Genomic DNA, 15,172 nt, shown 5'->3' with positions numbered 1-15,172 from the left:
GAAGAATTTATTGACCATGGAACTCTGGTAAGTCTTGGGAAGAAATATCATGAAACACTAAAACAAGATTTACATCTCTCTGGGGCTGGGGATTTAGCTCAGGGGTGCCACACCTGCCTCACAAGCACAAGGTCCTGAGTTCAATCCCCAGTAACACAAAAACAAAAAAAGATTTACATCTCTCTGATACTTCTGCTGGCTACTATTTGATATCAAGGAGTTAGAGAAGATTAACATCAAGACAACCTTCTCTGTTTACAAAGATTTTATCAGTGCAGGCCAGGTGTGGTGGCACACACCAGTAATACCAACACTTGGGAGGCTGAGGCAGGAGATCACCATAAATTAGAGGCCAACCTGGGCTACATAGCGAGACCCTGTCTGAAAAAAAAAAAAAAAAGAATGTGGCCATAATGTTGAAATATAAATTTCTCCTAAGTTTTTACTTTTAATAAATAAGTAAATTTTACTCTTAGTTTCCATCAGTTATTTTTGTTTCAAACCTGTAATAATATACAGACTAGCACAAGTTCATATGGACAGGATGGACCAAACCATGGAAAACTACTTAGTCCTAGTAAAAACTGAAATACAAGCCAGGCATAGTGGCGTTAGTCTGTAATCCCAACAATCAGGAGGCTGAGGCAGAAGGATCACCACGAGTTTGAGGCCAGCCTGGGCTATATAGTGAGTTCAAGGCCAGCCTGGACTACATAGTGAGATTCTATCTCAAAAAAAAAAAAAAAAAAAAGAAATACAAAATATAACTTAAATAAATTTATAAAGAAAACATAGAATTTTTAAAATATGAAATTCACTGCAGAAAGTAATTTTTCAGGGAAAAATCATTAAGGTTAGCATAATTCCAATTTAGGAAACTATCTTATAAACATGGAATAAAAGCCATAACTATGGTGCCACACCCTTATAATCCCAGCTACCCAAGACATCTGGTCCTCACCATGACCGAGTATTTCTTATTAAACTAAGCACACTGCTAGAAACACTGAAAAACTGTACAAGCAAAACCTGAATATATGCGACAACAGTCTACAGCCACTGGAGAATAGCCACTGCGGACAGGACAAAGAAGCTGTGATCTTTGAGAAAGGGTGCTCACAAGGACAACCTAGACTGCATAAACGCTCTCAGGTGGCTAAGTCAGACCTCAGGCAGCCACAGCTGCAGAGGCTAAGGGATAACACCCCGCAAAGGACAGCACCCAGTCAGAAACACCAAGGTCCTGAGTTTGATCCCCAGTACAAAAAAAAGAAAAAAATATAAATGAATGAAGGAAGGAAGGAAATGGGGGAGGGAGGGAAAGATTGAGACAGGGAGAGATGGAGAGAGGAAGAGATGAAACAGGTGGAGGAGCTGGGGATGTAGCTCAGTCCAGAGGCCCTGGGTTCAATCCTCAGTACCACCAAAATAATAACAACAACAACAACAACAACAACAATAATACACTAGGCTTAACTTTGCACAAAACCAAAACCAAATACTGGCAGAATTTAGGTGATCCTCCACAATTATCTACTTACCAAAAGAAAATGTTACCTTTTTTTTTTTTTTTGGTACTGGGGATCGAACTCAGGTCCTTCCACTTGCGAGGCAGGTGCCAGAACCACTGAGCTAAATCCCTGGCCCGAAAATGTTACCCTCTTTTTAAGAAAAACAGTATGGAGGGCCGGAGATTTAGCTCAGTGGTTCTGGCGCCTGCCTTGCAAGCGCAAGGTCCCAAGTTCGATACCCGGTACCAAAAAAGAAAAGAAAAGAAAAGAAAAACAATATGAAAGCCTCTAGAATTTTTCATCCACATCAACAGGACTTGATCAAAAATTGTAAAATGCTATGCTGGTCATGGTGGTGCGTACCTGTAATCCTAGCACTCAGGAGGCTGAGACAGGAGGATCACTGTGAGTTCAAGGTCAGCCTGGACTACACCATGAGACTTTGTCTCAAAAAAACAAACAACAAAAGAAGTAACATGTTGGCCGGGGATTTAGCTCAGTGGTTTCGCTGCCTGCTACACAAGCACAAGAACCCAAGTTCGATCCCCCGTACAAAAAAAAAGTAACATGCTAAAAATGGAATTAAAATGCTAAAACAAGATGGGAAAAACAGCAACAAAAAGAGAGCTGCAGGGCCGGGGATGTAGCTTAGTGGTTTCGCCGCCTGCTGCGCAAGCACAAGGACCTGAGTTCAATCCCTGATACCAAAAAAAAAAAAAAAAGAGAGAGCTGCAGGTGACACAGACACTGGAGCTAATATACAAATGATTCAAACATAATTATGATTACTATATTTGAGAAAATAAAGGAAAACAGAGAGAGCTTAACTACAGAGACATAAGATCCACAGGGCTACACTAGCACTAAGAAACCTAAAATATAAGTAAAGAGCAAAGTAAAAGACAATAGCCTGGGATTTAGCTCAGCGGCACCACACCCGCCTTGCAAATAAGCGCAAGGTCCCGAGATGGATTCACCTAACAAAAACCCAAAGTAAAACATAATAGAAAGTAGGGAGACAGATTTTTCTCAAACAGGAAAGGGCTTAAGAGATAGAAGGGAGGGAAAGTGGATGAAAACAGGCATGAAGCTGTGTTGCATACGTGTACCAACTCCACACAAGGAATGTAAACATCACGTACTGCAAACACATCTAATAAATAAATGTTTTTTAATTATTGGAAAAGCAAAAAAAAAAAAAAAAAAATTAACAGATGGAACTCTGCAGAGTGCTGTGAGAGGTCAAGGAGCAGCCACTGGCCAACCGCACACAGCTCCTTACTCCTGCCCGGCTCCTCCAGCCACTCAATGGTGTAGAACACGATGAAGAAACTGCTCACTACAATGCCTACGGGGTCAAACTATGCCCCTGGAGAAGAACTGCTTCCAGTAAGGCCTTTCAGGATTATAGAAAACTGGTCTTGGGGCCAGGGAATAGTTCAGTGGTTCCGCTGCCTGCCTCGGAAGCACAGGGACCAGAGTTCAATTCCTGGTACAAAAAAAAAAACAAAGAACTGGCCTTGAAGTTCCACAAGGATAAGAACACAAATGAAGGAGCAAAGTTCAAACAGTTCTGAGCTTACAAAGTTCTCCCCATGCCAAGAAAAGTGGATGGATGACAATGGAGGAGAAGGCAATTAAAGGAGGTGGGGCAGGTGCTGGGATGGTCCCCCATGGATATCTTTGATGTGCTTTCCAGAGGAGGAGGAAGGATGCAGAGAGAAAGGAGAGGTCAAATTGCAGTACATCAGCTCTGAGTTACATTAGAAGACTCACACAATCGTGCAACAAGAAAACTAGCTCTGCAAAAGGACAAGATTTGTGACAAATGTGAAGGCCAGGGTGGTTAAGAAAGACATCATAGGGCCAGGGATTTAGCTCAGTGGTGCTACACCTGCCTCCAAAGTGCAAGTTCCTGAGTTCCATCCCCAGGACCAAAAAAAAATAGACATCATAGAGTGCTGTCCATCTGCTGGGTACTGATATGCAAGTAAGAATTAATCTGATCAGACCTGTAATCCCCCAGCAAATTCAGTCTTCTGTGCATGGAGAGTCCTAAAGGAAGATGTAAAAGCTGCAATGGAAGAGCGAAGATCCTAAAAATTCATTTGACAAAGGCATGAAAGATGGCCTGGAGATAACATTCCAAGGCAAAGGGGACTGAGAACCAGGACTGGAGCCAGGAGATACTACCAGTGTGTAAGATCTGAAGGACCACACTGTTCTCCTCAGGTAGGAGGCCTTTTCATGTGTATGCATGGACAGCTGGTTGAAGCACTGACAACCAAATCACAGTTATCAGTTCTCATCCAGGTCAGACTGCCAAGCAGACATCAGAGGCAGACAAATCTATCACAGGCCATACAAAAAGGGCCATCTAATTACCGAATTTAAGGTAAACCTTCCTGAAAATGTCCCTTTCTCTCCTGATAAACTCTGCTAGAAAAACCCCTGGGAAGAAAGTAGAAGAGACTGATGAAACGGACCGGGTAGAACTAATGGACTTTAACCTAACTCAGGAAAGACAGCACCACTGTAACGGAGAAGCCTAAGAGGATGACAGGCATCAACCCAGCGGAGGCTCAGCGTCACAGCTCTTAATGCAGCCGTGAACAACACCACTGCCAGCACTGTACGTGCCAGTGAAAGCGTGAAGGACTACAATCATGCTCACTGTTTGCTACTGTTTTGGTTTTAATAACAATTCTAGTAGTGTTTTAAAAATTAAATGAAGAGGGGCCGGGGAATTTAGCTCAGTGGTTTCACCATCTGCTGTGCAAGTGCAAGGACCCAAGTTCAATCCCTGGTACCAAAAAAAAAAAAAGATAAAAATTAAATGAAGAATGCAAATATAAAATTTACGATTTTCTCCTATATGTATGACGACTTGAATAAAACGTACCTAACCCTAGCATTTGGTAAGCCATACCCTGAAAATGACTTCAGCTGTGGATGTGGGCAAGGTTAGACTGAAATGCAAGGTATATGTGTTCACTGCAGTGTACAGCCCTTCACTGCTAAGCTACAGAATAAAACTCTAAGCGGCAATCAGAAAAAGGAGAAAGAAAGGAGGGAGGGAGGAAGGGAAGAGAAGGGAAGGGAAGAAATGGGAAGGGCAGGGAGGCAGAGAGAGAAAGAGGAGAGGAAGCCAGGGATTTAGCTTAGTGTCTGCCACCTGCCTCGCAAGCGCAAGGTCCTGAGTTCGATCCCCAGTACCAAAAAAAAAAAGAAAAGAGAGGAAGCTGAGTAGGGTGGTACATGCCTAAATTCCAGCACTGAGGGAGGCTGAGGCCAGAGACGCCAAGGTGGAGTCTCAGTCAGGCAATTTAAGACAGCAAAATAAAGTTTTTTAAAAGGGGAACAAAGGATATTGTGATCCCCAGCACTGCAAAAAAAAATGAAAGAAGAAAAAATTAAGAGATGGGTTTAAGAGCTTAGACAAAAGAGAATTCATGAGCAGGACTACAGATAGCAGAAACTGAAGCATGAAGGGAAAAGAATGAAAAGAATATGCAGCTTGGGGGGCAGCACAGTGGTAGAGCTCTTATCTGGCATCCACAGGCCCTGGGGTTTAATCTCCAGTACTGCAAAAAAATATTCACATACAGCATGATATATGTGATACGATGAAAATATCTATATACATGTGATTGGAGTGCCGAAGAAAAGAAGGAAAATGAAACAGAAATGACGTATTTAAAAATACAAGTAAGAATTATCTGGGCATGGTGGCACATGCCTATAATCCTAGCACTCAAAAGACCAAAAACAACAACAAAAGAAAGCCAACAAGAAAAAAGTACTAAGCATGTCTTTTTTTTTCTTCTTTAAAACAGGGTCTCAATATGTACTTTAGGCTGGTCTTGAACTCACTATGTAGCCCCACTGGGGCTGAAGTTTATCACAGTGGTAGAGTCTTTGCTTAGGATGGGCAAGGCAGCAGTTCAATCCCTAGTACCATGAAAACTAAAAACTATATAGCCCAGCTGGTCTCCATCTTGAGGTAATCCTCCTGCCTCAGCCTCCCAAGTGCTGGGATTACAGGCATTTGTCACCTTGCCAGTTGTAATAAGCATGTCTTGCAAGATTATAAATTAAAGGGGCCGGGGATTTAGCTCAGTGGTTTCCCTGCCTGCTGCACAAGCACAAGGACCCAAGTTCGATCCCTGGTACCAAAAAAAAAAAGATTATTAATTAAAAAGTGAAATATAACAGCACAAAAGGCAAAGGAGCTAAACTCATAAATTATTACACTGGGAGGTAAAAATACTAATCAAGTAAAATTAGTAAAATACTAACTAAGGTAGATTGGAATAATTTTAAGGATACATATTATCTCTAAGGTAACATATAAAACAAAAATAAGAGGTAAAATTCAAAAACTGAGCCAGATGAAGCAAGTGAATCTCTTCAAGTTCAAGGCCACCCTGAACTAGATTAGTGAGACCCTGACTCAAAAAAAAATGAAAATAAATTACACTAAAACTAACTAAATACTTAGACGCAACAATGTTCAGACTATAAACTGGAAAAAAAAACAATTTTGATAGGTATGGCAGTGCACACCTGTAATACCAGCACTCTGCCGGCTGAGGTAGGAGGACTGCAGTGAGTTGCATGCCAGCCTCGGCTCCATGGTGAGTTTAAGGCCAACCTGAATTATATAATGAGACCCTGTCTCAAGAAAAAAAAAAAAATACACTATTTATAAGAAATACAACCTGGGGGCCAGGGATTTAGCTCAGTGGTTCCGGCGCCTGCCTTGCAAGTGCAAGGTCCCAAATTCGATCCTGGGTACCAAAAAAAAAAAGAAGAAGAAATACAACCTGAGGATGTAGCTCAGTGTTAGAGCACTCTGGGGTCAATCCATAGTACTGTCCACCCCCCGACCCCCCCCACCCCACCCCACCCCCCGCAAAGAGAGAAATACACTTTTAAATATAAAAAGCTAGGGCCAGGAATGTAACTCAGCAGCACAGCATCTGCTTGGCAAGCGTGAGGTCTTAAGTTCGATTCCTGGTACAAAAAATACATATATACAGAGAGAGAAGTAAAAAGAACATTTCACAATAAATGAATCAATTCAACAAAAAGCTATAATAACTGTTAGATATGCGTGGAGGTACATGCTGGTCATCCCAGCTACTGAAGAGGCTGAGGAAGAAGGATCCTAAGTTAGAGGTCATCATTAGCAAGACCTTGTCTCAAAATAAAAAATGGCTGGGGATTTCAGGGCATGATGGCGCACACCTGTAATCCCAGCACTCAGGAGGCTGGGGCAGGAGGACCACTGCAAGATCAAGGCCAGTCTGGGCTACAGTGAGTTCAAGGTCAGCCTGAACTGCACAGCTAGACCCTGTCTCAAAAACAAAACAAAACAAACAAACAAAAAAAGGTCTGGGGTTATACTTCAGCACTCCGAGGGGAGAGAGGCAGGAGGGAGGGAAGGAAGGAAGGAAAAAGAAAGGCTACCTATGGGAATAGGGTCCACCATCCTCTCTCTCTTCCTCAGCTTGCTGAGCCAGAGTCCTGAGTGGCTTTTCTTGAGGGGAGGCACAAACATCCGGCAGGGATGATTTCCTAGGCTGGGCTCCTGGTTTTACAGACTGGCTGTCTGACGGCAATAAAGGTCTCTCCCCCCCCAAAATGCATTGGAGGAAGAATCACAAATATTGCTCCACACTGCCCATTCTCAAATCACACTCTGCTGCAGAAATCAGCATCTTGTCATAAAGACTTCTTAGTTAGACAGCTCCATGAAGTATACTATATATACAGTGACCGTCTTCTCCTAAAGACAGGATCCCAAGGAAAATACTAAAAAGTGCAAGGCCAGGGATTTAGCTCAGTGGTTCCAGCACCTGCCTGGCAAGTGCAAGGTCCCGAGTTTGATCCCCCGGTACCAAAAAAATGAAATAAAATAAAATAAAATAAAATAAAACTGTAGGCCGGGGATTTAGCTCAGTGGTTCTGCTGCCTGCCTCACAAGTGCAAGGACCCAAGTTTAATCCCTGGTACCAAAAAAAATAAAAAAATAAAACTGCAGATCCAAATCACTCATCGTAAAGTCAGGGAGTTGAACTAGATAACTGCTATGGTCTTTATAATTGTAATATGCTTTATGCTCTCCATTTTTTCTAATAGAAAACTCAATTTAAGCCATACACAGTGGCACACATCTGTACTCCCAGCTACATGAGAAGCTAAAGCTGGAGGATCACAAGTCTGACCCCAGCCTGGGTAACAACAGCAGGACCCTGTCTCAAAAAACAAAAAGGGGGGTGGGGATTTAGTTCAGTGGCACCGTGCCTGTCTCACAAGTGCAAGGTCCTGAGTTTGATCCCCAGTACAAAAAAAAAAAAGAGAGAAAAAGAGGTGGGCTATAGCTCAATAGTAGAGCACTCAGCATATGTGAGGCCCTGGGTTTAATATTTACAGCCTCTAATATTTACATACATATACTATATGCACATATACATATATATGCACATATATCCATCTATATCTCAGTGGTGCTTTTACCCCTGCCTAACCCAAAGTGACATTCTTGCCCAAAAAGCTCTTTTAAAGATCACCAGACTTTAGCCAGGCCTGGTGGTACACATCTGTAATCCTAGCACTCAGGAGGCTGAGGCAGGAGGACCACTGCAAGTTCCAGGCCAGCATGGGCTACATAGTGAATTCAAGGCCACCCTGAACTACATAGCAAGACCCTATCTCACAAAACAAAACAAAACAAAGATCACCAGATTTTGAATGTAGTCTTCTCAGGCATCATTACCTTCCTCTCTCCTTAATTTCGGGGGGGTGGTGTGTGGGGGGGGGTGCTGAGGATCAAACCCAGGGCCTCTCACACTAGGCAAATGCTCTACCACTAATCTGCATCCCCAGCCCTTGCCACTAAATTGGAAAGTACTGTGTTCTTAAAACTCTCCTACTTCTTTTGGGCCAGGGATTTAGCTCAGTGGTGCCACCACCTGCCTCACAAAGTGAAAGGTCCCAAGTTTGATCACTGGTACCAAAAAAAAAAAAAACTCTCCTACTTCTTTTGACTTTTACTACTACTTCTTTAGTCGTCTTCCTCACCCAAGGCTATCTCTAATCTGCTACTCCATTCCCTCCAGATAAAATGCAGGTGCTCCAGAAACAACAAGCTACTCTGGACAAGATTGTAACTACACAGCCCCGAGTGATGGCAAGGACTGATTCTACAGGAGGGCACTTTTCCCTAAAAGAACTTCCATCTCTGACCACATCCTCAAACAACTGATCTCCTACCCCACTAGTTTTCAAACACAGTAGTAAAAAACATGATATTCTGCTGTACAAACAAACACAACACACTGTCAGTACTGACCCAGTACATTAATTGTGGAAAAATCCCAGGATAATGTACCAGAAGGACAAAACAAGACCAAGTGCTTAAAAGACCGCAAATTAGGCATCTTAAAAATAACTCAAAATAGGGCCGGGGATGTAGCTCAGTGGTTCCACGGCCTGCCTCACAAGCTCAAGGTCCCGAATTAGATTCCCAGTACCAAAGTACCAAAAAAAAATTAAAAAGGAAGAAGCCAGGCTGATATCTTTCTAAAGCACAAACATGGCCGGGGATTTAGCTAAGCGGTTCTGGTGCCTGCCTCAAAAGCGCAAAGTCCCGAGTTCAATCCCCAGTACCAAAAAGAAAAAAACAAATCTAAAGCACAAATATGTTCTGCTTAGTCAATTAAAATGTCTACCACCTACCGACAGGAAAAAAGTTCAAACACCTTAGTATGAAAAGTGCTGTCTTTGCTACTCCGAAGTCTTCTCCCACCACTTCCAAGCCACTCAGTCACCATCCACTTCTGCCTGTGTACCTCTACGCAGACTGTCCCAGCCTCGTGACCACTCCACCTTCAGGTCCTGCGTCTCCATCTCTCCAGCATCTTTCACATGTCTCAGACAGGCCAATCTGCTTTCAGCAGTCCTAGGACTGACACCAGGGACTTCACACTGAACTACCATCCCCATCTGCTTTTTTTTTTTTTTGAGACACGGTCTCACTAAATTGCTAAACTGCCTAGTCTAGGCCTCAACTTGTAATTCTCCTCCACGACTCAGCCTCCCAGAGTGCTGGGATCCTAGGCACCACTCTGGGCTCAGTCATCTCTCCTTTAAAAATTTCTGGCTGCACTGCCCTTTCCACAAGCCTTATTTCATGGATACCTACCAAATCACTAAAGCCTATTCATAGCTCATCTCTCTAGACATGCAGAATAAAGGATGAAGGTAAAGAAGGGATGAAGACTTTAAAAAAGAAGGGATGAAGAGGGCTCAGGGAGTGGGAGGGGAAGAGTGTCTCTCTCCATTCATGAAGCTCACCACTGCTCCCTGATGAGCCCCACGGCTCCAATTCCACCTGAAATCAGCATCCCCTTTCAGAAGCGCTTCTCTGCAAGGGTATTACAGAAAAGCAATGACAAAGCAACACAGGTTGAGTATCCCTGAGGATCCTTATCTGAACTGGGTCCAGGGAGTTTCGGATTTCAAGTGTTTTTCAATCTGGAAATCTGTACATATATATTATCTCAGTCATAAGGCTTACATCTAAATACAAAATTCATCTATTTTTCATATTCATCTTGCACATATATCCTGAAGATTTTTTGTGGTACTGGGGATTGAACACAGCCTTCACACTGAGCTATATCCCCAGCCCTTTTTTTTTTTTTTTCTCCAGTACTAGGGATCAAACTCAGGACCTTGAGCTTGCCAGGCAAGCATGGCGCCACTGAGCTATGTCCCTGGCCCTTTATTTTTATGTAGTTATTTCTTTTGGTTTTACTATACGGCTTAGGCTGACCTCAAACTTGCTATCCTCCCTCCTCAGGCTAAGAGTGCTGAGATTATGACCAGCATCTCACTGAGTAACTAAACTGCTCAGGCTGGACTAGCATTTGCAATCCTCCCACCTCAGCCCCACTCCACCCTGGCCCTGGCTCAAGAGCTGGGATTACAGGCATGTGCCACCATGCCTGACACCTGAAGGTAAAGGGGGTGGTTTAATAGGCTTTTGATTTTTTTATTTTGAAACAAGGTCTAAGTTGTTAAGTTGTTCAGCCCAGGCTCAAACTTTTCAACCCTCCTGCCTCTGTCTCCCAAAAACTAATTTTATATCATATTTTTAGTATGCCTACATTTTGACTACCCCTCCACACAAAGTCAGGTATGGAATTTTCCACTTGTAGTATCATGTCACCACTTAATGTTTTGGATTTTGGAGCATGTCAGGTTTGGGATTTTGGATTAGGGATGCTCAACCTATGTATATTAACAAGCCAAATGGAACCTACAGACCTTTCATATCTTACCTCCTTCCTCTTTGACTTCTTCACCAGGCTCTCCTGCAAAGGGTTTCTTCATGATAGGAAGATCACCTCTGTCTTCTTGGGTAACTAGCCCAGGCCTGATGACAACTTTCTTCCCCCTCTTTGAAGCAGTGGCCTGGAGTTTTCCTTTACCAATGTGTACATTAGGAGAGTGGGAAGACTCCAAGGAAGTTAGGGTGATTTCCTGAGAAATGGCCTCATCAACAGCTTCTAAACTTGGTAAATTTGTGTCTTGGGTTAGTATCCTAGAGCTCAACAATGGAGCCTCCACACCAGGCTGATTTCCTACATTCTGCACAGACTGAACTTCAAATCCAACTGTTCTGCCATGACTTGGACCCCAGGACAACGACACTGACCCCAAGTCCTTAAGCAGGTCAGATTCTGGTTTAACAGCTGACTCTTGGTCTAAGTTGTCTTCCTCCTGGCTGCTCTTATCCTGTGAGTTCTCCGTCACTGTAGTTCTTCTCTTCTTACAGGGCAACATTTTAAAAGTCCCACTTTTGTTCCATCCTAAAAGGATAAAAGCAAGTTAATACCTTCATATTAATTAATGGTAATGACATTTACTCAATTATCTTTTCATTTTTATTCATGTCCAAGCATGAATATAATATTCTATTCCTTTAGGTAGAGAATGAGAAGCAATTAGAATGAGTTCAAATCCCAACTGTACTATTGATTAGTAAATTATAGGGCCAGGGATTTAGCTCAGTGGTTCCGCAGCCTGCCTCGAAAGCACAAGGTCCCAAGTTCGATCCCTGGTACCAAAAAAAAAAAGTGATTAGTACACTATGTTGGGCAGTGACCTAACCTCCCTAAGCGTGTTTCCTCAACTATAAATAAAAAAAAAAAAAAACTAATTGTTCTTACCTAAAGAGTTATTATTAAGAGTTCTTATACATATTAAATAGTAAATGACTAATAAGTTTTAGTTATTAGTTTAACTAAATCAGAGAATGAAAACAGTGTGATGCTGAGAGCAAAGTGTAAAGTCAAACTGTCTGGATTTGTTTCCCAAGTCAACTCCCCATTCTTATGACTTTGCCTAAGTTACACAACCTAAATCTGTCTCTGCAGCCATAAAATGAAATAAAAATAGCACCTACATCACTAGGTAAAAAATGATCAATAAATGTTTGCTATTGGTGTTTTCATAAACAGGTACTCCCATTAATAGAAACATCCCAAAACCAAAGTGGTTATTTTAGAAGGTTGGCTATATTAACAGAAATTCTGTGTCAAAACAAGAAAAAGGAAATTTCTACTGTTCTCTGTACCACGGTACTTCTGAACTCTTGGCTTCAATTATAGCTACCACATCTTTTTTTTTTTTTTTTTTGTACCGAGGCTGGAACTCAGGTTGAAGCAGGAGGCGAAACCACTGAGCTAAATCCCCGGCCCTAGTTACATCTTAAAGGCAATACTGATCTAAACTGGATAATAATTTTCTTTTATGTTCTTAGGGGACCTGTCTGCAAAATACTTTTTTTTTTCTGGGAATCAAACTCAGAACCTTGCGTGGGCACTCTGCCACTGAGCCCTTGCAAACCACTTTTATAGTACTGTACTTTTCTAAGTATCTCTACTTATCTGTCTCCCTCCCTCAAAACTATGAACTTGTTGAACTAAAGGACTCCTTCAACTGGTACCATTAGTATCCATGAGTATCTAGGTACTATAGATACTTCACGTAGAATTCCTGAATAAATGATTGAAAGGGGACTTAGGGCTGGGATGTAGCTCACCGGCGCTGCGCCTGCCTGCCAAGCACACGGTTCTGAGTTCGGCCCCTGGTACCGGGAAAAAGGGGGGGGGGGGCTTAAACTACAGCATTTGGACCAACCATTAAGCATTATCTGGGAACTGGTTGCACCTTTCCAAGCAAACACTACTCTCGTAAATAGGTCCTAGAACAGAATAAGCTGCCCGGCGTTACAGTGAGTTCTCCATCACTTCAGACATTTAAGCAAAGTCTGAATGCCCATGTAACAAGGTACTAGAGAAAACAGAAAAAGGAAAGATTCGTTGATTCCTGGGAGAATGCTGAGTGGGTAAGGAGGGAGTGAGAGTCACCTATGAGACTCCTGTATTTCACAAATGATTTACTCAAGTCCAGAAAAGACCAAAAAAAAAAAAAAAAGAAAAAGAAAAGAAAGAGGGAAAAAAAGAAAAGCTACCATTCAAAAGTCAGCAGGATGCGGGAATTAGCTGCAGGCACCTCACACACAGCAGTAGCTCTAAAGTGTCCGCTTCTTTGGTGTCGGCCCAACTTGGTGAATGAATGCCAACCCGAAGGCAGCTCCGGTGCAGCCTCCTCCTGAGAAAACATTTCAAAAACGGGTCCTAACTGCGCTTTCCACCTCAACGCCAAGCACTGGCCCAAGTCTCCAGGACCAATTAAACACCGGCGCACCCCTGACTCCGGGCACGCAGCCCGCACCCCCCTCAAACCCGACCCTCTCACCCCAAACACCCTCTGCCCAGGTGTCCCAGGTCCATCCTGCCTCTTCCCGCCCACCACACACTAGAGGTACACTCACAAGCCGGCCAGATCCCGCGGAAACTCGGTTTCTGCACCAGCGGAAGTCAGGCAACGGCAGCGGCTGACGTGCGCGCCCCCGAGACGCGGTGCGCGGCTGCTTACGGCATCAAGGAGCATGCGCCACACGCTAGGCGCCATCTTGTTTTAGGTCCAAATGAAGCCACGGCGCTAGTACATCAGTTCCTGGCAACAACAACAAAAAAATTAAAGGCATCAATTCGATTTCTCCGCCCGTGGATCTAACTTACTAAAAACTGGGGACCTGAGATTCAGTGCTTTAGTTTGATAAGTAATTATTCTCTTCGAGATACATGTGAAACGTAGTTAGAAAAGGAGAATTTACAAAATTTAAGAAAGGAATCTCTAGGTTACAAATAGCGCAGGTTCCTGACTAAAACTAAGGCGGATTTGGAATCAAGCCATAGCAGTTATTCATATCTTGTAATATTCTGCATTTTACAAAATACTTTCATTTGTATTAGGTGGTCTGGACTCCACAGTAAACCTTGTGGGCCAGTGGATATTATTACGCATTTCATTTTCCACTTTGCACAGAATAAAGCTTTCTGGCTCAGCTGAGTAGCTTATTTCATAAAGATACACCGTTATCAAGGGGAATCAGTAATCTAGTATCTTAGGCAGGTAGCTCTAGCACCTAAGGCACTGACCTAGAGCCCAGGAAAGTAAGTGCCTGGGGCATAGTCAGTGTTCAATAACTCAGTAAGTTTTTTGAAGGAGTGAATGACTCGAGGGACCATGTTCTTTCTACTTTCCTAGAAGGGCATCAAAGCTGGAAAAATTCATTCAGCTCCCTCAATTTACAGGTGAGCCACCAACAAACATTTCTGCATTGGAACTGATCTGGCTGTAAACTGAATCCGACAGGATAAAAGTATCCACAGCCAAATGATGGGTGAAATAGTGGCTACAATTGCCCGAAGTCTGACTCTAGCCTGAATCACATCAAGTCTCCCAAATGTCAAGACGTCTACGAAAGTTTGTTCTTTCACCTGCACTCTCCTTTTGACCCCACAGAATACACAGGTCTTCTGATCTATTTGCCCCTTGTCCCCTTTCCTAAGCAGCCTTGAGCACTTGAAGCTCACGGAAGAGGAATGTTCACCACTGGTTAACTTTGGCTCTTTTCATTAGTCTTTTATTTTTAAACCGCTTCGATTCACACCATCTGTTTTGGTTTGGTACCGGGGATCCAACTCGGGACCTTGCGCTTGCGAGGCAGGCGGCGGAACCACTGAGCTAAATCCCCAGTCCACACACCATCTGTTTTACGTGTACAATTAAAGGGCCGGGGATTTACCTCAGTGGTTCCGGTGCCTGCCTCGCAAGTGCAAGGTCCCGAGTTCAATCCTGGGTACCAAAAAAAAAGAGTGGGAAACGTGAACAATTAAACGATTTTTAGTCAATTTTCAGAGTTGTGCAACCCTCCCTGGGTTTGGTTTTTATTCAGAGCTTGTGAAATGTAAGAAATTTGCCATAATTACCTTTAGTGGTCTCAAAAATGCATAACAATGGTAATCGATACAGAAATCCAGGCAGTGCATAACTCTGTTTTCACAAAATCCTGGAACCTAGAACGTCCTGCTCCTATAAAAGCCCGAGGAACCGGAATCACAGGACCTATTAAAGTTCGTGCGACATCTACGTACCCTTCTCACCCTGCCACACAGACCCACAGCCCGTTAGTGGGCGGGGCCTCATTCTCGGAACGTGCGGCACGGGAGGAGTCG

At 43.1% G+C, this 15,172-nt stretch overlaps 1 protein-coding gene across 6 annotated transcripts in view; it reads right to left on the bottom strand.

Annotated features, from left to right (window-relative positions):
• Positions 1 to 15,154, bottom strand: part of Gon4l (gon-4 like) — a 67,459-nt gene extending 52,305 nt beyond the window's left edge. For 3 of the 6 annotated variants that reach the window (XR_015448178.1, XM_021249420.2, XM_087203487.1), the window contains exons 1-5: positions 14,927 to 15,154; positions 14,743 to 14,792; positions 13,423 to 13,607; positions 13,060 to 13,199; positions 10,862 to 11,392 (exon numbers count right to left, since the gene is read on the bottom strand). Coding sequence is in view for 5 of the 6 variants with exons in the window: in XM_021249420.2 (XP_021105079.1) it covers positions 10,862 to 11,366 (505 nt within the window). In the remaining variant the exon portion in view is untranslated. Of the gene's footprint in view, positions 1 to 10,861; positions 11,393 to 13,059; positions 13,200 to 13,422; positions 13,608 to 14,742; positions 14,855 to 14,926 lie in introns of those variants that run through there. The other 3 variants (XM_087203486.1, XM_013067969.3, XM_087203485.1) reach the window with 3 other exon arrangements.
• Between the last annotated feature and the right edge of the window lie 18 nt (positions 15,155 to 15,172).

This window comes from Heterocephalus glaber, unplaced genomic scaffold (assembly GCF_053883595.1).
Source record: "Heterocephalus glaber isolate CG9 unplaced genomic scaffold, H.glaber_assembly_v1.0 deba00001795, whole genome shotgun sequence".
NCBI classification, from domain to species: domain Eukaryota; kingdom Metazoa; phylum Chordata; class Mammalia; order Rodentia; family Bathyergidae; genus Heterocephalus; species Heterocephalus glaber.
Note: the sequence above shows the minus strand (reverse complement) of the source record. Positions and strands in the feature narration are given on the sequence as shown.